Source organism: Equus przewalskii, chromosome 3, assembly GCF_037783145.1.
Source record: "Equus przewalskii isolate Varuska chromosome 3, EquPr2, whole genome shotgun sequence".
Taxonomy (NCBI): Eukaryota; Metazoa; Chordata; class Mammalia; order Perissodactyla; family Equidae; genus Equus; species Equus przewalskii.
Genome location: NC_091833.1, coordinates 21,054,341 through 21,076,563, shown reverse-complemented (window position 1 = coordinate 21,076,563; position 22,223 = coordinate 21,054,341). Strand labels below are relative to the sequence as shown.

At 45.1% G+C, this 22,223-nt stretch overlaps 1 protein-coding gene and 1 long non-coding RNA gene across 5 annotated transcripts in view; one reads left to right on the top strand and one right to left on the bottom strand.

The window, feature by feature from the left end:
- The window catches only part of LOC139082467 (uncharacterized), a 135,169-nt gene extending 114,649 nt beyond the window's left edge, over nucleotides 1–20,520 (top strand). The window contains exon 5 of the long non-coding RNA XR_011538497.1: nucleotides 18,256–20,520. This is a non-coding gene — a long non-coding RNA (uncharacterized lncRNA). The remainder of the gene's footprint in view (nucleotides 1–18,255) is intronic.
- The window catches only part of ZFHX3 (zinc finger homeobox 3), a 1,295,574-nt gene continuing 1,274,785 nt past the window's right edge, over nucleotides 1,435–22,223 (bottom strand). For all 4 annotated transcript variants that reach the window (XM_070613798.1, XM_070613801.1, XM_070613799.1 and 1 more), the window contains 3 exons: nucleotides 18,279–18,381; nucleotides 11,501–16,966; nucleotides 1,435–7,391 (listed from right to left, as the gene is read on the bottom strand). In XM_070613798.1, coding sequence (XP_070469899.1) covers nucleotides 5,713–7,391; nucleotides 11,501–16,966; nucleotides 18,279–18,381 — 7,248 coding nt within the window. In that variant the 3' untranslated portion in view covers nucleotides 1,435–5,712. The remainder of the gene's footprint in view (nucleotides 7,392–11,500; nucleotides 16,967–18,278; nucleotides 18,382–22,223) is intronic.

Genomic DNA, 22,223 nt, shown 5'->3' with positions numbered 1-22,223 from the left:
CCTCTCAATGTAACTTAGCTGCTTAGAGATTTTCTGATACAAAGGGCTCAACCATCACTGAGCTTTTGTCTTATTTTCTTAAAAATGTATCTTTAGAAGAATTTGAATTGTAGTCACCTTCCTCCAAAGAGCTGAGGCAGCAAAACCTCTCTGCAAAACTAGTTCCATTTAAAACGTTTCAGTGTGATCCTGCCAGATCCTAAAATAATTATAGCTCACAAAGGCAGACACGGCTTTGGGTCTGAACAGTTTTTATCATACTGTACCTTTCATGGGGTTGGAAGAAACATCAGTTTCATAACTGTCAAGAAACTGTGCCAAGAAAACATACCAAGATAGAAGCCATGTGCTTCTGTAGGAACACCCAAAAGAAAGGTATGATGCCCGGGGAAAGATCAGGGTTTCATTAGGGACGGTGACACTTGTTTGGCATAGAGTTTCCAGCACTGGCAGGACAACCAACTTTTCCTTTCTGAGCACTAGTAATGCCTGTGTCAGTTGTAGAATTCATTGAAATTTTGAGTTAATAGGGTCACTGCTTCTTCTTGAATGCCTGCTGCAGGAACTAAGAAAAAAAAGACTTGGTTGACAATGGCCGAGCCAATAGAAGAGGGTTTTATAGCTTAACTCCTGGGGTAGAGAAGACCCCTGTTGGCCAGGGGCAGATGCTGCAGACCTTGCAAGGACACAGCTAGCCTGCAATGCCATCCAAGCCCAGCTGCTAGAGTTCTGTAAATTATTTATCAGCTGTGGCTATAAATTAGAGATGAATGGAAGGCCTTTGGGCCCAATCTGGGAAATACTCTTTATTAATGAGTTTCAGGCATTTTCTGCTGTAACGGAAGGTTTTTGATAAGAGGACTGAGTATTCTCTCTTGTATGTAGGACTTACTAATGCTGTTACTATTTTTGCAGACTATTCTTATCTCAAATTCTGCACTAACAGGGGTTGACAAAAGTCCTTTGCTAGGAAAGGTAAATGTAGTCAATCACCCACTTAATTCAACTTACCTTTCATTACCTTCTGTCACAAACACTGGATCTAATTCCCATTTCAGAGAAGTTGAACTTACCTCTCTCCTGGCCATCAGCAAACTTCTTTGTGCCAAGTGTCTAAAATTCTTATAAAAACATTTAAATTAAAAATATAGGTGCCATTAGGGCTCTCAGGGGTCAATTATCATCCGAGCTGTCAGGCTTACCCTTCTCAATGAAATAAGCTGGTCAGCATCATGGCCACAACTTCCTGCACTTTGATGAGTGCCAGTTGATGGGAAATACGAGGACACTTAGAAATAAAGAGCTTGTGTACCTTGGAATGAGTATCCTTGCTCACGCAACCTCAAGATGCTGTTCAGATTTACACTTCACCAGTCATCAAGCTCCTTCTCTCTCACACATGCACAGCCACAAAATCTAGTGACAGACAAGAGCTTTTGCTCATATTTTTTTTTAATGTATCACAATGAGCAGGAAACATACTTGATGAAATATTTTCAAAGGAGTATATTCAATTACCATCTACAATCAACTTAACTATGACAACAAAGTTTTTGTGACAAATTTCTTTTCAGTTTGAAAGTTCCATGTGGTTCTGTTTGTTAGTCTCCATGTATTTTGGTACAGTTCGAGATCAGCATTGTTACAGTAACAAAAAAGCTAACAAGACTACATTATAGAAAAACACCAAGAACATCATTTTTGGTTTCACTTGCTCTATTTTTTTTTTGTTTTTTATTTTTTATTTTTTTGTACATTGCAAAGGCTGTTCATATACCTCTTCACCTCAGGGTCACGTTCATTTATGCTTTCTTTCCTACCCAAACTTGCCCCCCTCCCTCCCGAAGAAAGTAAACAAACAAAAAAAACTAGTCAAAGCTTTGTTTCACAGTGGGCAGTATCTCAGCGCCAACAAACAACCAACTCAATTTATGTTTCTATTTAAAATGTTTTAATTTAATTTATTATTTAAAAAAAATATATGTCCATGAACATCAAGTGCACTGGCTTGGGTCACTGCCTCTCTCTCCTGCAACTTCCTGCCATGCCTGATAAACTCAGGTTTAAACACATGCCGTCTGTTTTACTTTATTTTCAATTGTGTAAAACTTTGGCCACATTCATCTCTTTAAATAGTTTTAATTAAAAAAAAAACTTCCTAGATTTATTAAACTTTTCCGTGTGTGTGTGTGTGTGTGTGTGTGTTTCCTTCTTAAGTGTCTTTTTGGAAGGATGGATGAAATAACTCCCATTCTGTGGGTCTATTTGGTGCTCTGACTGAATGGTGTCTAGCACCAACCCACACTGTGGAGTATTTGAAAAAAAAAAAACAAACCAAAATATGAAGTGTCAATGGAGGTGAAGAACTATTTTAAAAAGTGAGTTGAAATATCCTTTCAGCTACCTAGTATGCAGCAGACAGGAGTAAATTCTCCAAGTGAGACCAATCTAAACAGTTGAGCATTGCAGTGAATTCATGCTTTGTAAGTGATATGGGTCACAGCCATGGTGGATGTCAGCCCACAAACATCTAACTAGCTCATGTTTGACCTCAAATTTTCACAATCACTGACTGCTTTGCTACTTCTGGGTTAATGCTGAGAACCATTTTTTCTTTTTTGAATGAACATTTATGTGGGCTGTAGAGCTGTAGAGGAAACCATTAAGTGTGCAACCCACTCCAGGTTGAAACAATCGCATAACCCCTCTGAGGAACACTGGTGGGGGGAAGCATGCTTAGACAATCTACCCAACCACCTTGCTGTTGCCAAACACACCCACAGGTCAAGGCATGGCAAAACAAAACACTGACAGTCACTCTGCCTCACAGAGGGAGGACGGCATAGTAGCTCAAAAAAAAGAAAAGAAAAAAACCATTGGGGAGGGGATGGCAAAATTAATTACAAGGAAATGAACTTAAAGTTGAGGGGAGAGGGAAAGGGATAGAAATTGCACTATTACCAAGCAATATCATTTTTAAAAACAAAGTTTTCAGAAAAGACCTAGCAGAATTTGACAGATAAAACTAGTGTTAAATTGTTAATTGGTATCACATAGAGAAGCAAAAACAAAACAAAACAAACCAATTTTTTTCTATATGATACAGACACGGAGTAACATACAACAGTTAAATGGCAAAAAAATATATATATATTTCATAGAGTTACAAACAAGATAAAATAATGGAAAACAAAAAACTGTACAACTTTAAAATTTAAAAATGTTCATCTCAAACACAGGGAGAAATATAAGAATTCTTGTTAAAAGAAAATAGCTTGTTAAAACAGCAAATGTTTTGCGTACTTATTTTTGACACCTTATGCTACAACTGGATACTGGTATGAATAGTTAGATGGTATTCTTTAGTATTTCTACTTAAAAAAAAATTAAAAAAGGAATTTGCACTGTGCATCAGCCTAGTTAGAAATATGTACAACAGTTCAGGATCTACTCTTTCATTAAACTAAAAACAAATTCATAAAAATAAAATAGTCCCGGCTAAAAAAGAAAAAGAAAAAAGAAAAAAGAAATCCATTTTCAGATCTTGGAATGCTCCAGTCTTTTTGCAAAGTCGATGAGTGGCTTCAGCACTGGGGAAAGAAGCCCGAAAGGTGACCAATGGAACCTGCATTCACAGTCTTCAAAGTTCCCTTTTGAAACATAAGGAAGAGAACGAAGGGAAGAAGGATTTCACACTTTCAGGGCAGGGGAGATTGTTTCTGTTGATGTTTGGCTATGAAAGTGAAACAGCAAAGCATCTATTTGTCTCCAAAATCTATGTTTTAGCAGCACAAAGTTTTCCTTTCAAAGTTCAGACCGTTCTTTAAGATGAGAAAGGGTGTATGTTGCGTTGTGTTGTGTGTTACAGGAATACGGATATCAACATAAACACAAGTGCCTCACATACGGCTCCTTTTTTGCTCTCTTTACATTGCTATCTGCTTCTTTGTTGGCTGCACTCTGGATCACTTGCCGCTCAGACTGCCTAACACAAGGACAAAACTTTGAAGTAAAAAATGTGTCTTTTGGTATATGGAATTGTCATTAACAGTTGCCTCTCTGCTTGCAGAAGAAGCACATAACAACCTGGGAATCTTTTGTTTTACTCTTTCTCTTATTAAACTAAGTCTTGTTTGTTTAAATCAGAAACAAATTCTCAAGTAACAAGAACCCTTTCCCTTTTTTCTGCATCAGCAGTGAAAGGGTGTGTCTTTGGATTTTATTTAAAGCATGAAATTTCTTTTTCTGAGAGAGGAAAGAAAACAAAACAAAAACCAACACCAAACCCCTAACCAAAAACTTTTTTAGAAAAGAAAAGCATACAGCCCAATTAAACAAACCGAAACAAATGCTTTAGTTTAGGAAAAGAATATTTGAAGCATCTACCGAACAAGGAGGAAAAGGAGGAAAAGAAGAGGTGAAAAGAAAAGCCAAGGATAAATTAAAAATAAATGCACAAGGCTAACAGACATAGGTAACTAGAATTATATGCCTTTAAAAAGTTTCAACTCCCCAACCAAAAATAATCTTTGAGGATCCTAATGACCCCTAGGACCCTTTGAATTTCTTTCTTTAGTTTTATAAAATAATTCTGCAGCTACCCTCTAAGAAATGAAGGCAGCTACCTTAAGTGGGAGATTATAGGATGGGAAGTGGGAGAAGGAAAGAGAAAGTGGAATTAAGGGACAAAGGGGAGAAAAGCTTAGGCGAATCAACGGATTGCAATCTATCTGCTAGGAATGAACAAGACAACATCAAATGAGGAGCTGTCAGCTGGACCATACAAAAAGCTAAATGTACACAAAAGGTTTTTTTTTTCCTTTTAAATCTACCATACTGCTTCAGTTCATTTCCAATGCAACAATCTACTCAACACCAAAAATGGTCATATCTATCATAAATACAGAAAGTCAGTTTTTAAAACTTATTTTTTTTAAGCTACAAGTCCTCAACACTCTTTGTGTGTGGGTTTGTTTTTTTTTTCTGAAAGTGGGAGTGCTTAACTTTTCCCCTTGAAATTGGCTTCAGCAGAAAAGCTATCCTTAAAATCCCCAGAAAGCTAAAGCAGTTCACATTGTTTTTCTCGAATACTTTCTGCCCGTTTTTAAATTAACAAAACAAAAAATCTTTTCTGGAACAAAAACAAAAACAAACCGAAAAAATAATATATATAAAACAATGATTCTGAAAACAGAAAAAAGTGTGAGCGATTGACCTGAGAATAAAAAGACATTACATTTCTTTTTTTCTTTTAGCAAGCCATTGGTATCTGAATGCTAAGATAGCAAGAAATTTAAAACTGTAACAAGGTGGACTGCTTTCCCATACAGTGCATGCCGGGCTCCTCTGTGCTATCAACTTGGGGCATTTATTGAAAAGGGGCAAATATACAAGGGGTTTAAGCTCCAAAGACATTAGGGAGGCCCTGTGGACTTCTGTTTCCCAGACCAATAGTACCTTCAAAAGGACACAATGTAACAGGGTTAAGGTTTTTTTTTTTAATATATTAAAAGAAAAAAGAAAAGACAAGAATGTAAAATCACCGGCATAGATAGGTATATGGGAAAACAACCCACGCTTTTTCTTTTTTTTTCCTTTTTTTTTTTTTTTTGGTTAGAAGCTTTGGAATTGCAGTTAGTCTATTTTTGAAATTGGTTTGTTATTAATTTTTTTTATTTAAATTCATTTGTTTGTATTGTTCATCTTCAAAGCTTACAATCTGAAGGTGTCCGTTCCTACACTGGTCAGACCACTGTCCTTGGGGCAGCTGGGGTCTTTGGGACCCTCCACCGGGCTCGCCGGTCCGTCGGACTTTTGGCTGAGATCCGTGTCAGACTCCTCCGAATAGTCGTCTGTTGGCATCGAGGGCTGAACCCCTGAGGTGCTGCATGAACTTGAGGTAACCGTTGAAGATGAGGAGAGAGGAGGAAAAGAAGGGGGCTTCGCGGCTGAAGCCCTGGAGACCACTTGCGGCCAAGACTTCCTGGAGGCGTGGGGGGAAGCGGAGGACGAGGACGAGGAGGGGGCGGCGGCCGACGGGGGAGGGGGGCTGTCGTTTGAGTGAGCGGCAGACTGCGAGGTAGATGCGGTGCTAGGATCGGGGAAGCAGGCAGAGTGAGGTAATAAACTAGGGTGCTCTTTGGCGTTTCTTGCTGCTCTCGTGATTGTTCTGTGTTTGTGCAAGGCCGACTCGAGATGTTGACTCAGAGCTTCCTCCCCACACAGCGCGCTCTCGCACGCCAGGCAGTGGTACGAGCCGCCGCCACTCCCACCGCCGCCGCCACTGCCGCCGCCGCTGCCGCCGCCGCCCGTGGGGACGTGAAGCACCATCTCTTGCAGGTTCACCACAGACTGGCCGAAGAAGCAGAGGGACTTCAGGTGGCTCCTCGCCGCCTCCTCGTCACTGAAGCCCGCCTGGCACTTGCGGCAGACCAACTTGTACTGCACCTTTGGAACAATGAAGGGGTCGTAGAGGGAGTCTGCACTTTTGCTTTCTGCTTCTGGCTCTTCGGGGGGTTTCGGCAGGAGGGGGGACACCTCACGGGGTGCGTTTTTCTGCTCTTCTGGTTTGGGGGATTCTTTGGCAGGGTCTTTGTCTGGGGAAGCAGCCCCCTGGGGGACTGGGGTTTGGCTTGCTTTGGGCTGCTGCTGCTGCACTTTTTGCTGCTGCTGCTGCTGCTGTTGTAGTTGCCGCTGCTGCTGCTGCTGGATGGCCTCCTGCAGACTCTGCTGGTATTGCTGGTACTGCTGCAGTAGGGAGCCCGGGGAAAGCCCCATCAGGGCCTGTGACAGCGCAGGGCTGTAGGGGAACAGGCCTTCCATGCCATACATAGGCTGCAGGTACCCGCTCTGCAGGGCGCCAGGGATCTGGGGGGCATAATAAGGAGAGAAGCCTGGTACAAAGTAAGGAAGGAACTGGCTCGTGAGCAACGCTGTGGGGTCTGAAGTCAAGGCTGCCTGCAGGGCCTGCAGCTGTGCAGGGTCCACCGCATACTCCATGGTGGGCAGAGGGGCTGAGATCGTGGCTGCGGCCGTGGGGGCCTCTCCTTTCTCCTTCTTGGGGACAGACAGGGGTTCCCCTTTCCCTTTGTGTGCCTTTTCCTTCTCCTTTACCTTCTCACTGTCTTTGTCCTTGCGTTGCTGTGGCTGCTGTTGTGGCGGGAGCTGTGGTGCAGGTGGCGGCTGGGCTGCTGGCGGCGGCTGCACCTGTGGCTGCTGCTGCTGGGGTTGTGGGGGTTGCTGAGGGGCCATCCCCATGGTGGCTTGTGCTGGGGTCGGGGAGCTCAGCGATGCTGAGGATGGTTTATTTGGTAATCCAGATGTGGGGAGGCCAGGGGAAGGAACTGTTGTGCTGGGCAGACCCATCAAGTTCGGTTTAGGTGACGTTAAAGCTGAAAGGAATGGAGACAGATAAAGAAATCATGTGTCAGTCTGGGGTGGTGAGCTGAAGGTCAAGACGCTTTACCTGTGCCACGGGCACAAAGTCTGAGATCTCAAGGTTTAAACTTGAAGCAACCTCTCAAAACTACGTTTTCAACAGAGGTATCCCACCAGGCTCAGGGTTGGATGGCCTTGTTTTCTAATCAGGACTCAGTCCTGGGTCAGCTCCCATAATTCCCCTTTCAGCTAAACAACTTCCAACACCTTCCCGCCCAATGTGCGACACCCACTAGTTCATATTTTCTTTGCTGTGCTCTCAGATACCATTCACTCCACCCAAGGCAAGTAGTCTGGAGGCCCCCAAACTAGCTGTTTCCAGCTGGGACCCATCTGAACCAAAGGCCTTCATCAAAGCTCCACAGAAATAGTACAGCCAAGAGGTTTTACCAGAAGTTGTCTAGAGGAGAGAGGCAAGAGGAGACGAGAGCAAAAGCAGGAAACCTGGCCAGGCCCCCGAAGCATGTGATCAAATAACAGGCTCTACACGTGGGCCTTTCTGGCCTCCAGTGATGCAGCTGAACAGAAGTGTTAGGAGGGCAGAGAGAGGAGGAGGAATGGGAAGAAACGAAAAATAGTCCATTCAGGGAAAACTGTTCCACTGCCTTGGCTCAGCTGATCTGCTTTAACAAATCTATTGAAACAGGTATCTAGCTAGGAATAGGATTTGGAGTCTGCTGAAGAAATGAGCATTTTAGCCTCTTGCCCCTGTTTGAATGATATATGGGAGGTCTGGGGCTGCAAATGCTTGAGAAACCAGCCATGGAACAGGAGAAAAGCATGTCAGAAAAGGAACAGCCCAACGTGCTGGCACTACCAATTCCTAAGACACTGAAACCTACTCCAAGCACTACTGCTTATGGGCGGCAAACGTCTTTGACCATACGACCAGACCCACATGGAGTACAGCCCCATCCTCAATCACACTCAGGCCTAAACCACCACTTCCTGTAAAGCCTCCACCCAGCCCAAGCCTAATATCCTCCCTGACCCATAGCTATCTCCTGGTTTGAGTTTTTTGTTCCAGGGTGATGGAAGATGATGTTACTGCTGCTAGTACATCAAGCTGCAGGTGCGTTAAGACTAGCAAGGTGGTGAGGAAGGACAGCGTTGTTGAGGGGGCAGATGTGCTAGATGATGACATGCTGAGAAGACAGGAGTTGAGAAGAGTTCACAGGCAGCAGCCCTTGGATCACCTTTACATTCACCACACCCAAGAAACTAGACAGTATACTGTACAGCCTTTCATTTTACAGGGCACGAAAACGTCAAATAAAAAATCCTACAGCCCCTAATTTCATCTGGACCACCGTCTGCCAGAAAGCTGGGGTAGGGCATTCTATAACAGGACACTGTCCTCATGAGAAAAACTACTCTGAAGCCTAGACCTGGGTAAAGATGTTAACTTTGGGCTACAGCGGTGCAGTGTTTATCACACCTTATTTAAAAACCCTCAAATTTCAGATGAAGGGAACAAGGTTGTCTCAAGTTGCCAATCCCAGGAAAATATCCATTAATATTTGGATAGCCAACGAGGATGCTTCCCTCAGCACTGCATAGCATCATTAATTTACTCTTCCAAAACAGCAGAAAGGGAGCGCTGAGATTAAGTCATCTAATTTCCTCAACGCACATAAGGGACTGAAACCAGAGGAGAATATGTGTCTGACTCAGAAGAACTCAGTAAAGCCTTGTTGGTTAAATCGGCACAAATGAGGTGGAGACAGAACAGATTATGAATTCTAAACTTGGGACATGGCTCTTTCTGTTCAGCTCTAGGCATTGGACCTGCACCAAGTTTTAGATTGGAGCCAGAGCCAAAGATCAGTGGGGCAAGAAAGGAAATCTAGAGATTTCCCCATCCCTATGGCATCAGGCTTTCAGAAGAAAGATCCAGACCAGAAGACCTCAAACTGACTTTCTGTATCTTGCACTGACAGTCTACATAAGAGATTCAAATTGTAAGAAATGTTTACTGAACTCCTGCTATTTACCAAGCTCTGCACTAGCCATGTTTGATACAATAGCTTAATACATTCTCACAATAATTCTGTCGCCTCAGTTTTCTCATCTGTAAGATGAGAATCAACCAAGGCACTTCATCCCCCTGAGACTCAGTCACACACCTCTGGGTTTCAGACTGATGTGATATGGATTGGGGCTGACACATGTCTGCCGTGTGACCTTGGGCCCATTAGTTGACTGTTTGGAACCTCAGCTTTCCACAACAGATAGTTGTAAGGATTAAATGAAGGGTCACACGGAAAGAGCTTACCATTGAGCCTGACATATGAAACACAAGTTCTTTCCCTCCCATTCCAGATCCAGTGCTCCTCTGAGCTGTGGTACAGTCAGGTGGTGGTAACTGGGACACACCTGGCTGCCTTAAATAACAGCATATCTTTCTATCTTGAGTCCACTCTAAGTGGTCAGAACCTGAGTAGCACTAAACATATACCTGTTGACTGACTGGCTCATATTGGGTGCTGTGGAAGGAGCACATAGCACTGGGAGCCCGGAGGCCTGGGTGGGAGCTCTGGCTCCTACCCTAGCTTGCTGAATGGTCTTGACCTCTCTGGGCCTCAGTTTTCTCATCTGTAAAACAAGGGGAATAGATCAGACATTCTGATTCTAATTTTTTCACATTCTTATGAAATGTTGGGCTTTCCAAAGCCCCTCTGCCAAGGGCTTGGGCAACAAGGGTAATTCAGTGCCCAGCCACTTTCCGTAGCTGCTTTCTTGGCTTATGTCTAGCTGGCCTCCATTACTTGCCAACACATATAAGCAACGTCTTCTACATCTTAATGCTTTCTTTTCTTGTTCTTCTATTTGAATAAGAAATTTGGACCAGGAATGTGGTAGCCTCATGTTCTGTAAAACACTGCCAAAACTGTAAAACTTGGATTTCATTCAACCAGAAACCAGGACTGCTCTGGGAAGCAGCAGAACTGCTTCAAGCCCTGGGAACAGAGCCATGTTTTGAAGGCAAAGAGGTACTCTGAGGGGCTCTTCTTTGGTGAATGTGCACTCGTTAATGCAGCCTATGGTGGGAACTTGCTGACTTGTGCCTAAGTCCCACAAGACCCTGGAGGTAAAGGTCCAATTTAGGAAAGACAGCTGGATCCAGAGAAGGGTGAGGACAGAGGAAGAGGAAAAAGAGAGGTACGTACACAGGAAGAACTGCGAAACTCCCTGTTAAGTGGAAAAATAAGAACACCAAGTGTATGACTCTGCTTTAGTGGTTTGGAAGGAGGGAAGAAAGGGAAATGGGCAAAAGGAAATGGAGGGGTGATTGAATACCTCTAAAAATAACCATTAACATTTTTTGTCTGTCTGGAGGACTAATACAAACATGTCAAAATTCAGAACCACATTGCCCAATACAAGATTCCTGGTCAGTGCATTCAAGTACAAAAGCAATCTCATTAGAAACTATAACAGCCACTGTTATTCTGACTAGAAGGGAACTCCAGGAGTAAGGATCCACCATGAGTGCTTCCTCCTGATAACAGTTCTCCTGCTGGAGTAGCTCTCTAACAAAGGGGGTGAGGACCACTGGTGAGGGCAGAGTCGATTTAAATTCTCTTGAATCAGTTTCCCTAGGGCACCATCCAGAATGAGCTAAGATATTCAAATGTCTTATATTGACAACAGAAATATGGACGGGATTGGCATTTCCACAAGAACTGAATAGAACGGTCTATGATGGAAACTTCTTTCTTGAAGATACCCCAGGATATAGTATACCAGGACCCTCAAATTCTTCCCTTTAAGCACACACCTTGGGTGTGCTATTGAACACAGGGCATGAGAATGGTTTCAGAGGAGATTGTTGCAACCAGGAGGTCCCACTCCTGAACTGGGAAGTCAAAGAACCTTGTACGCCACAGGTCCAGGGAGACTCAAGAGAAGGGACCTGAAGTTTTGGTGCTGTTAGAAAACTAGAAAGGGAAGCTTCTTATCTATGTGCCCAACACTCAGAGGGTTTGGGTAGTAGCCACAGAACCAAGTGCTAACTGGGCAGCTATTTAATGCTGAAAGAATCACCTAGAACAGAACCCACCTGTGTTGGATGGAGTAAAGCCCGGCAAGGAGGGGCTGTTGAGGCCAGGGAGCAACACGGGAGGAATGCCCTGGAGCGCGGGATATGCTGTAGGAAGGTTAAGAGCCTGAAGAGGGGCGTTGTCAAACATCCCTTGCTGCTGAGCTGCCAGTCCAAGGACCTCATTGGCCTTTTTAATCCGGTCCAACTCTTGTTGAGCCATCAACTGACGTACAGTGGCTGGGTCAAAGTATTCTTTCTCCTTGTCCAACTGGCTTCCAATGGTGTCTTTAACTTTGGAGATATGCTGTTGGGAAAAGATATGGTCACGTACAGACAGCCGAGCGCTGTACTTGATGCCACACAAAGTGCACTCTGTTTTGGGTCCCTCGTAACTTGTTTGGTTTATACCAAAATGTTTGGCCATGCTTAGCTTGGACTTCTTTTCTTTTGCCCGGGCATTCTGGAACCAGACCTGAACAACTCTCTTTGGCAGTCCAATGTCATTGCCCAGGACCTCACACTCTAGCATGGTGGGTGTCCTGTAGTCATTAAAGCATGACTTGAGGACCTTAAGCTGCAGATTGGTCATTTGAGTGCGAAAACGTTTCTGCCCAGGCCGATCCCCGCTGTCTCCAGATTTGCCTGCTGACCCACTTGCACCGGGACTTGGGGAGCAGGGGTCTGCAAGGCTTGAGGTTTCACTGTAGTCCACTGTACCTTCATTGTCATATTCCTTGCTGTAAAAGCTTGGGGCTGGGCTGACCAGACCAGATGACAATCGATCTTCATACTCAGACATTGCCATCATGGCCGCTTTGGTCAACCCTTCACTGGGCGCAGAAGAGGATTTGGTTTCCGTTGCTATGCCCGTCGCACTGTCGTTATCTGCATTGCCCTCATCGCCAGTAGTGGTATCTGTGATGGCTGTGTTGACAGAGGAACAGTCGTCGTTGTCCAGCTTAGCTTGGTCAAAGTTGAGATTAACTGAGGACATGGAGGGGCTTTCGAAATCTTCAATCCCTTCCACCTTGATGGAAGAAGGGCTAAGAAGAGTTCTGGGAGACAACTCCATGGTTTTACTCACTGGCGAGAGGGGAACACCTTGGCCATCACTACTGCTTGGGGGTAGGTGGGAAAAGCTAGTTCCATCAAAAATATCTCCTTTCATCTGAAGTCCCCCATCACAGTCTAAGAGCATTGCAGACAGAGTTAGGTTGTAGCCAGCTCTCTTGGCTTCATGCCAATGACGGGACCGGATATGAGCCTCGAGGGCAGTCTTGGCTTTGAAGAGTGCTCTGCAAAAAGGGCATCTCCTATGGGCCTGGGCTGGGCCCACAGCCCGGAACTGTCCTTTCCTTTCCCGGGCTCGGGTGTTCTGAAACCAGACTTGTACCACACGTTTCTTCAAGCCCACCTCATGTGCAATGTGATCCAACATCTTTCGGGTGGGATTGGAGTCCAATAGATACTTTTGGTAGAGAATTTCTAGCTGTTCTGGTGTAATAGTTGTCCTCAAACGCTTGTCTCTCTGAGGTTCTTCTCCTCCTGTCCCGCTATCGTTTTCAACAGGGCTTGCACTGGCCTTTTCCTCCAGCTTCCTCTTCAGAGTGTTCATCGTGGAGGTTGGAGTTGAAGGAGAAGTGGCCGAGCTTGCTGGAATTTGAGGTATGGCCCCAGAGAGCAGCTGACTTGCCAGGAGTGGGTTACTAGGGTCAAACAGCATGAAAGGCATATCAAGTGATCTGTCCAAAAACTGGGGGTGGATAAACTGGTTCTGCGCACTCAAGAAGTGAAGCTGCTGATGCTCCTGCCAGTGCTCAAATGATGGAAATGCCAACTTACACTGGTCACACTGGTAGGGGATTAGCTGAGGAGGTAGGTTTGCCAACTGTTGAGGAGTTGACGTGTGGAGGGGCTTGAGGGGCAGGTGGGAGAGCTGGGAAGGACTGGGGCTTGACTGGGGTAAGGGACACTGAGGTGGGGGCGCTTGTGGAGGAGGCTGTGGTAATGAAGGCGCAGAAGTCAGTGGTGGGAGCTTTTGCTGGGCTGTGTTTGTCTTCTGCTCAGGCTGGTCTTGCTGCTGCAGCTCTGCCTTTGGTTGTCCTTGCTTTTCTTGGGTTTGGGTTGGCTGTGCACTGGGAGGTTCAGCTTGCTTTGGTTTCTCATCACTCGCCTCTATTTTTGAACTGAAGGTGGCCAGTTCATCAGCCTCTGCTGTAAGCTGCAAGAAAGCCGAAGAAGCTGTACTGGCTGATGGAGCTGGGGCGCTATAAGCCTGTGAGGGCATTGGGGTACTGCAGGAGGAGCTGGTGGGCGTCAGGATTTCCATTGCGTCCATGGAATCCTCATTTTGGCTGTCATCCTGTCCCTCCTCATCCTCATCCTTATAACACAGCTTTTTCTGGTGCTTGATGAGATCAAAGATACGCTGAAACACCAGGTTGCATTTTTTGCACTGGTAGTTCAGGTTGCTCGTTCGAATGTACCTATCATTTGTAAGTTCACGCCGCTCTCCATCTTTGCCCTCTCCCTGATTCTCGTAGTTTTTCCTGGCCTTCTGTCGGGCATTTTGAAACCACACCACTATGACTCGGGTTGGAAGGTTCAGTAAATTAGACAGTTGCTCAAATTCATCGTCCTTTGGGTAAGCATTGGCATCAAAGAAGTCCTGTAGAACCCTCAGCTGGTAGTCAGTAAACCTTGTTCTTGAAGACCTCTTGCTTCCCCAGTACTCCTGCTTCTGAGGCTCCGGTGAAGGCGGCCGGGAGTCAATCTTGAGCTCCTCTAGGCTGGTGATAGGAGGATTGCTGAAGTTGTAAGGGGAGTCCTTGTTCCGCTGCCGCTCTTTGAAGAGAGTGTTTCTGAACCAGTGCTTGATCACTTTCTGAGGCAACCCAGACTTGTCCGCCATCTCTTTGATCTGTTCTTCACTGGGGGAGTTGTTAATGTCAAAATACTGCCTCAGGACTCGGAGCTGGTCATCCGTGATCCTGGTGCGAGGCCTCTTGTTCTGCTGCTGGAGCAGGCTTGGATTGAGCTGATGCTGGTACAGCTGGGCCAGGTCAGCAGGCAGAGGCTCCACAGGTCCGAGCTGAGGGGGCAGCTGAGCTGGCAAGGTCTGCAGCGGCATTGTCTGCATCATCAGCGGTGAGAAGATGGGCAGTTCCATGGGCATGGAGAGCTGCGTGAGCGGAACGGATGGCTGGGCCGGTGCAATTGTAGGTGAAGTGATGGGTGGAGCTGATGCAGGGATGGCTGGGGTGGAAGTTGCCTGAGGCGGTGCTGCAGGAAGTGGGGGTGGTGGGGGTGGAGGGGGAGGTGGTGGTGGCTCTGGGGTTTGGGGCCTCAGTGGGTACAGTTTATCATAGTGCTCTCTGTACTGTTTGGCAAACCTCTCCAGCTGTTTAAAAGGAAAGTAATTTTGATGAACGTGCTCTTGATGACTCTTTAAAATTAAGATGTTGGAAAACATCTTGCCACAGGAATCACACTCGAGCTTTTCCAGATTCTCTCCCTGTTCCGTCTTCCCATTCTTCTTCTGCACCTTCTGTTTGTTCTCGTTGTACTGAATGACCAGCTCAAAGCCAAAGTTCTCCAACAAGGCCTTGGTGGCATTCCCTCTGGCATCCGAGGCGATACGTGGAGGAAGCATGGAAGGCTCAGAACTACCCCCTGGTGCCAACTCTTTCTTCTCTTTGGCCTTCAAGGCATCTGGCAGGGATTCCTTTGGTCCCACATTGCCCTCTCCTCCTTCAGCATTGTCCTTCTCCCTCTGGCTTTCTTTTTCCTTTTCTTTGATGACCAATTTGTTTTTCTTCTCAGGGTGCTGGCTTGGCTGCAGGAGGGCAGAGTGACTCTGGGACAGAGAGAGCTGGCTTTGTTGTTGTTGTTGCTGCTGCTGCTGCTGCTGCTGCTGCAGGATCTGCTGGTGGCTCTGCTGTGGGATCTGAACCTGAGCCTTCAGATCTTCCAGCAGGCCTGGACCTGTCCCACTCAGTGTCAGTGCCCCACTGGTCACTGGCAAGCTCACTTCGGGGTTGAGCTGGAACTCAGCACTGGGGATGTAGAAGGGGAACAGGAGATGCTGCTGCTGCTGCAGTTGCAGCAGGGTCTCAGTGGTCATGGGGAAGTGAGGCAGGAGGGTGGGGTTAAATAGCTGAGACTGGATCAGGGCAGCCTGTTGCTGCAGCTCTTGCTGCAAGTGAGCTTGAACTTGAGCTTGGGCCTGGGCCAGTGTCTGTGCTTGTTGTTGCTGCTGCTGCTGTTGCTGCTGCTGCTGTTGCTGCCTGGATGCAATCATATCTGCCAGCTTCTTCCGATTGGCCTCTTTGGGCTCTGAAGGGGAAGCAATATTGGCACTGATGGGATTCCCCAGGGGCGGCATCCCTACACTTTCGGTGGACATTTGGCTCAGTAAGCTGGAGCTCGGAGTGATGCCAGCACTGCTTGGATTGGTGGTGGTAAAGGTATTACTGCCACTGGTGCTCACAGGACTTGGGGTGGAGTTGCTCAGGGAGACACTGCTGTTATTCCCAGTCCCATTGCTACTGCCACTTGCAGCCTCCAGCTTGGCTGCCCGAGCCTTGGTTTGATGCAGCACAGACCTCATGTGGATCTCCAAAGTGGAACTCTGGCTGTAAGCCACGTTACAAGTGTTACACTTGAACGGTTTGTTGTCTGGGCTGCTGGTGGGTTCTGGCTGACCAGTTGCCGATTCTTGAAGGGCTCTCTTTAACTTATGCAGGTGGGAGACAGAATTGTAGTGCACTAGCAGGATGTTCTTTTGAGTGAAAGATTCCTTGCAGACCGTACACTTGTAAGGGCGAGAAGGGTCTAGAAATTTTTCCATGGTGAAGTTGGGGCCTTTTCTGAAAGGTAGAGCTCTCTTCGGCTCTGAGCCTGAGTCTTCTTGTACTGACCCAGAGTCACTGCCTGTTGGGCTCTGTTTGTCTTCCAAGTCACTCTCTTCCTCCTTGTCTTCCTCAACAATTATGGTGTGATCCTCGGCCAGGGTGGGGTCTCCCATTGCCAGGAGGTCCCCATTGGCCAGAAGGCCACCATAAAGCTGCTGGATATCGGCCTCACTCAACTCCAAGTGGCTTGTCTCAAGGTGTTTTTTCAGAGCCTGAAAAGTTCGGAAACTGCGCTGACAAAGACAGCACATGGTGGCAGCTCTGATCACATGGTACTGAGAATGGAGCTGCAGCTTTTCAATGGTCTTGAAAGCCAGGCTGCACTGATTACAGCGGTACTTGTACACGTGGCGATCTGACACAGGCAGCTGAGGCCTCTTGGCATGAACCTCATTGAAGTGTGTCTGAAGAGTGGCAGAAGTTTTGAAAACCTGGTTGCACCCCTTCTTCCAGCATAGGAAGCCTGAGTCTTCTCTCACCGAGCCTGGGTCAGCAGGAGAGGGTTTTAAATCTCCACCATGCTCTGTGCTCACAGAGGGCAAGATGTTCTTTCCCAGATCCTCTGAGGTTTCTGTAAAAAAAAAAAAAAAAAAAAACCATCAAGCCCAATGATAAAGAAGGCTTTGTTTCAAGGATGGCACCCAGAGCTGTCTACCTTGCAAGGTCTCACAAACACAGACTCTGATGAGGCAGGAAATACCCAACCTGAACACAAACTCCACCCCTACCTGCCAGCAACAGAGTACATATTATAAGCAGGCACACATGAACAGAGAGGAAGAAAAGGACATACAAAAAGTTTCAACTGATAATAGGCCTGTATCATATCACGGATCTGTCTTTTAAACAATATTTAATTGGTTGACTCAGAATCCTCAATTTCTTAAGAAGTGTTTTGAAGGTTATTGATCTTATTAGATTGGATTCCCTTTTTACATGGATCTGAATTGCAGAATATGTGAAATTAATGCTGTCCTAAGTTGTGGGGAATTTATGAGAACTGCTGTCCATTGTAATATAAGAAATTTTGAAATATATTTTTTAGCCATTTAATTTCTTGTTACAATGTAACTTTTGGCTGTCATCTCTATTCAAGAAGCATTCTCTATTCAATGAACATTCAAGTGGCCAATTATTAAAATAAACAAAAATTTTTTTCTACATTGAGATCATCATACCCATAAACATTCTGACCCTTTTTCAGGTCAGCTGTCCACTGCCTAATATGGAAAAATCACAAGGGAAGAGGTAGGGCAGTAGTATGGCTGAAGTCTTCCCAACTTAAATCTTAGCAGCTGACAAGAGGTCAAAGATGTAGAAGAGCTTCATAAATGGGGGTCTAATGATCCATCTAGCTAGGAACCACCGTGGGGCACCACTACTATACTATGCAGCATCCATGTCTATAACAATGTTCTTTCCAAATGCACCTCTACACTGCATCCTAAGGCAATCTCAGAAGACTCAGAGAAGAACTTTGTGCACAGGCAGCTTCTAGAAAGACAACCAATCCAGTGGCCTGAAATCACCCACGTGCTCCACAAGTCCCTAATAATTAAGTCCCTGGAGATGGGAGTGTTTAACAGCTTAGGATGGTGAGTCATGGGTCTACTGACTGAGTCACTGATTATTCACTCTGATGTGTATAGTCTAAGGGGATATGTGTCCATCAAAATCCCAGTGGTTCTCACCTGATTTTCTCTCACTTTAAACCATATACATAGTATACAAATACATGCCAAGAACCAGCCCCTCATCTCTAGATCAGTTACACTCAGCTAAGGAGTACTATCCAGGATTCTTGGCACTCTCACTCTGTGAAAATTTTGGCCTGAGATTTCCTTCTGTTTCCATTTCCAGGGGTTGAGGATAATAATACTAACCAGGCTGCTTTCCTGCCTCCTCCAAATTGGAGTTCCCGTCTCGATCTGGAACAGCCGCTGGGAGGAACATGCTACTGGGCATCACCATCTCAGGGGTGGTCACCTGAAGAGCAAAAGGCAGAGAAATGAGGAGAGTCAAATGGAGAGGAAAGACACAAAATAGGGAAATGTGTAAAAATTATTTAATAAGCAAAATTAGCCTTCACCAGTGTAAAGCTGGAGGTGTCACTTTTCATAGCTCACTGAAGATTCATGTTTATTAGACAAAGCTCACATCAGTCAAAAGTGTTTCTACGGTTACATTCTGGACATAATTAGCAGTGCACACTTGAAGAATAATCTTATTATTAATATTTTTCCTTTATGCAGAATTTTGACTTTGATCACTGACAATGTTTTGTCATGGGCTGTGAAACTTCTTGTGCAACCAATTAGGTAGATAAGTTGAAAGGCCCACCTTAAGCTGCTGAAAACATAATAAGGGCCCTAATTAAATCATATCTAGTAAAGTACACTGTAATCTTGAAGCAGGGAGCATTGTAGTACTGTTTTCAAAATGTATTCAGGCACGAAGAGGAGGGAATAAGAGCGAAGGAAAGGGTAAGAGAGGAGAACAAAGGGAAGGCTAAGGACATGCAGACACGTTGGCAGACTTTCCAGGAAACATCATTTTGTAACCCTTTACAAGCTGAGATCAAGTGCAAACGAGCATTTCTTATGACTCACTTAAACCAGGATTTCTTCTGGAGTCTCTGCCCGAGGTACACAGCATCTGAGGGAATTTGGCTAGTGTCCCAGCCACAGAGGGTGCCCTGCACAGCCTTCCACAACAGGGCAGCCCCACCTTGACCGGGGCTATTGTTTCCTAATAGAGCAATTCCAGAATTAGCCTGGATCAAAAGAGCTAGAACTTTAGGTCAGATCCTCAAGACATTTCTCTAAGCCATCTGGCCAGAATCTTGTCCAAACAAGTTACCCTTTGCCTTATGTTAATGTGATAAGCAGTCCTCAACATTCCAACGTAAGGATAATGGTTTTTCGTTTAAAAACAAGCAGCATCCCTTTGCCTGCTATAAGGTGGAAAGGTAGTTGGTGATGACACTCCCAAATGAAATCAGAAATCATCTTCTGTTTGATGACAGCCTGAGAAACGAACTGACCTAGAGGTTATAGCAACAGAAACTACCATCACCACTAACCTTTCTACATGGTGCCCAGTCCCACTTGGTGGCATTATTTTCCCATCAAACACAAATATCACAATAATATCTTCACTTGCTGTTGCGAAGATTGGAACACCTAGGTTACTATTCAAAATTAAATATTTTAAATAAATTTCTATTGACTTTTAATTGTTTGAAAATCCTGGCCTGCTGAAAATAGCTGCTGACATGTTCACTAGAATCATCAGTGATAGGGTCAACTCCTAAAGGAAACCCAGACAACCGTCCCCATAAATACCAAAAAGGTAACTCCCCAACACATTTACGGGTATTAGGACAATTTCAGCAACCCAGATGCCAACAGGTGCAAAAATTAAGCAATAGGCACTATGAAGAAGGGTTCTGTGTTTACAAAGAGCAGGTGCATGGCAGGTGAATGTTGTGTGACACAGAATTCCTGCTCTCACAGACATCTGCACCTCACACAAAGCTCGTCGGCAGCTGGTTAAGGCTAGCTGTTGATGAATCGTTAGGAATGGAGCAGAGATTGCCAAACTCATTCCATCTATTTTCTTTTTAATAGAAAGCATTTCTGACCAGTGTGGTTAGGGAGTCCAGCGGGAATCCAAGAAGTGAAAGGTCACCGATTAATTTATAGTCCTCAGCCAAGGGGGAGCACGAGGTTGGGGGCAAGATGGGGAGAAAGGGAAAGGAAAAAAGACTCCCCCCCACCTCCTTTCTCGGTTGTAGCTGCAGGATCAGTCCTTTCCTGGGATCTTTAGGAATTATGAAAAATGAATCATGAGAAATAAAAAAAAAAGCCCTACAGAGTAAAAAAGAATAAAATTATCTAACACCTCAGCTGCACATCATTATAGAAAACTGTGGGCTTTTTGTGCGCATTACAGTAAGGCAGACATCCCCTCTAACAGACTCAGTACGACGGATCAGTAATTGTTTTCATACACTTTAATTAGAAAAACTCAGATGGCTATGAATAATAATGGAAAAGAGAGACTTTTGCACTTGAAAGGTTGAAGTCAATCAAGTGTGAATGACGGCAAAAAAGAAAAAAAAAAGACACCAATTCATCAGCCCTCTGTTGTCTCGCCGCGACTTTAATCATAATTCCTGATTGGGATTCAAGAAGGCAGTAAGCAGCGGTTCTTTGTCTGCCTTCACCTTCCATCAATTAACTCTCCCCGAAATATAATCATCAACCTCACATGCTCCTTTGCATCTTAATCTGGGCCTCCAAACCTGTAAGTCTTGCCCCATATGTGTTTAAGTAATTACTTTTATCTACCTGCATCTTCTTATCTATAGTATACCCAACCTCCCCCGGGGAAGAAAAAAAAAAAAAAAAGGTTATATTAAATTTTAATGGGCAAGAAATTCCCAGGAGGCAAAGAGGAACATCTCTAAAGGGAATCCTAAGGATCTAGAAATTCTGGTAGGGTCTATCTGCACATGTGTCTGAACAGAGAGGGTGAGAATGGAAGCCTTGCTGCACAGCCTACTTGAGGGCAGCTATGTCAGCTCTCAGACAATAATGTTCCCGTGCCTATGTCCATTCCTCCGTCACCTACCAGCTTCCAAAGTTTTTCACTCAAAGTTCGCATGCTTTTCGTAAAGAGCCAAAAATATAGTCCTGCCAACAGCTCACTGAGGAGTTCTGCTCCCTGAAGAAAAGGAGAGTTAGCCGAAGGTGGAGTTCCTTCAACACTTACCTTGGCACCCCCCTTCTTTTCCAATCATATCTGGCTACCAAACTGTGTGGAAGGTTCAGACTATCCCAGCCACAGTCTCTGATGGCCAGCTGAAAGTCAGTGGGAAAGGCAGTCACTCAACCGTGCTGAGCACAGTTCTGTAAAGACCTTACCTTTTGCTAGGAGCACTGGAGCATGTAGGTGTATGAGAGGACAAAACCTGGCTACAGTATAACCAGAGCCATCCCAAACGTGCCCAAACCTCAGAGCCCCTCAAACAACTGGACCCCGCTACCAGCTCCCCTTCACAGACAAGACGTGTGCACACACGCACACACACTCTTTCTCTCCCTGCCCTCCCTCCCTCTGCCTACTCTCCTACCCCATCCACAGACTCAGAAGCCAAACAGGAAGTTTGAGATTTGGCCAGATGATGGTACACAATCAGTCCAAACACCTACACTTTCTACATTGACTATACTGTCCATGTAGATTGATTCTTCTAATAATCTACATGTACACCCGTAAACATTGAGTATGTTAAATTATGCTCCCCATACTCTACTCATTAATGTATAGAGCAGACCTCAGACTATTGTACTTTTAACCAAAAGTAAAACAAAGTTTTTGTATTAAGAAAACTCAATGATTAGAGCCATTACTTCCTCAGAATTTGGGTCTCTCAAGATTGGCCTTAGCCATGCAAAGGGCAGTTCCATGGTGATCTTCTAGATACCACATGTGTTCCTCCCAAAGTATGCAGAGTTGATGGGAATGCAGGAAGAAAACATCATCTGAGCTGGGGTGCTGAAAGTCTGAAAACAAACAGTGGTTCTAAATATCTTCCTAACAAGTAAATATGTCTCATGTATAACAAGAGAAATGTGAAGTTCTGCTCTGATGCTGAAAATCTTCAAGTTTAAGCAATTCCAAAGCAACTTAGTTGTTTAAAAGGAAGGATCAAGTGATACTCTGTCCATCCATTCATTTGACCATCACTCACTAAACATTGTACAGGGTCCCTGTGCTGCATGCTTGTGAGATGAAGCTAGACGAAGTCCTTGTGCCCAAGC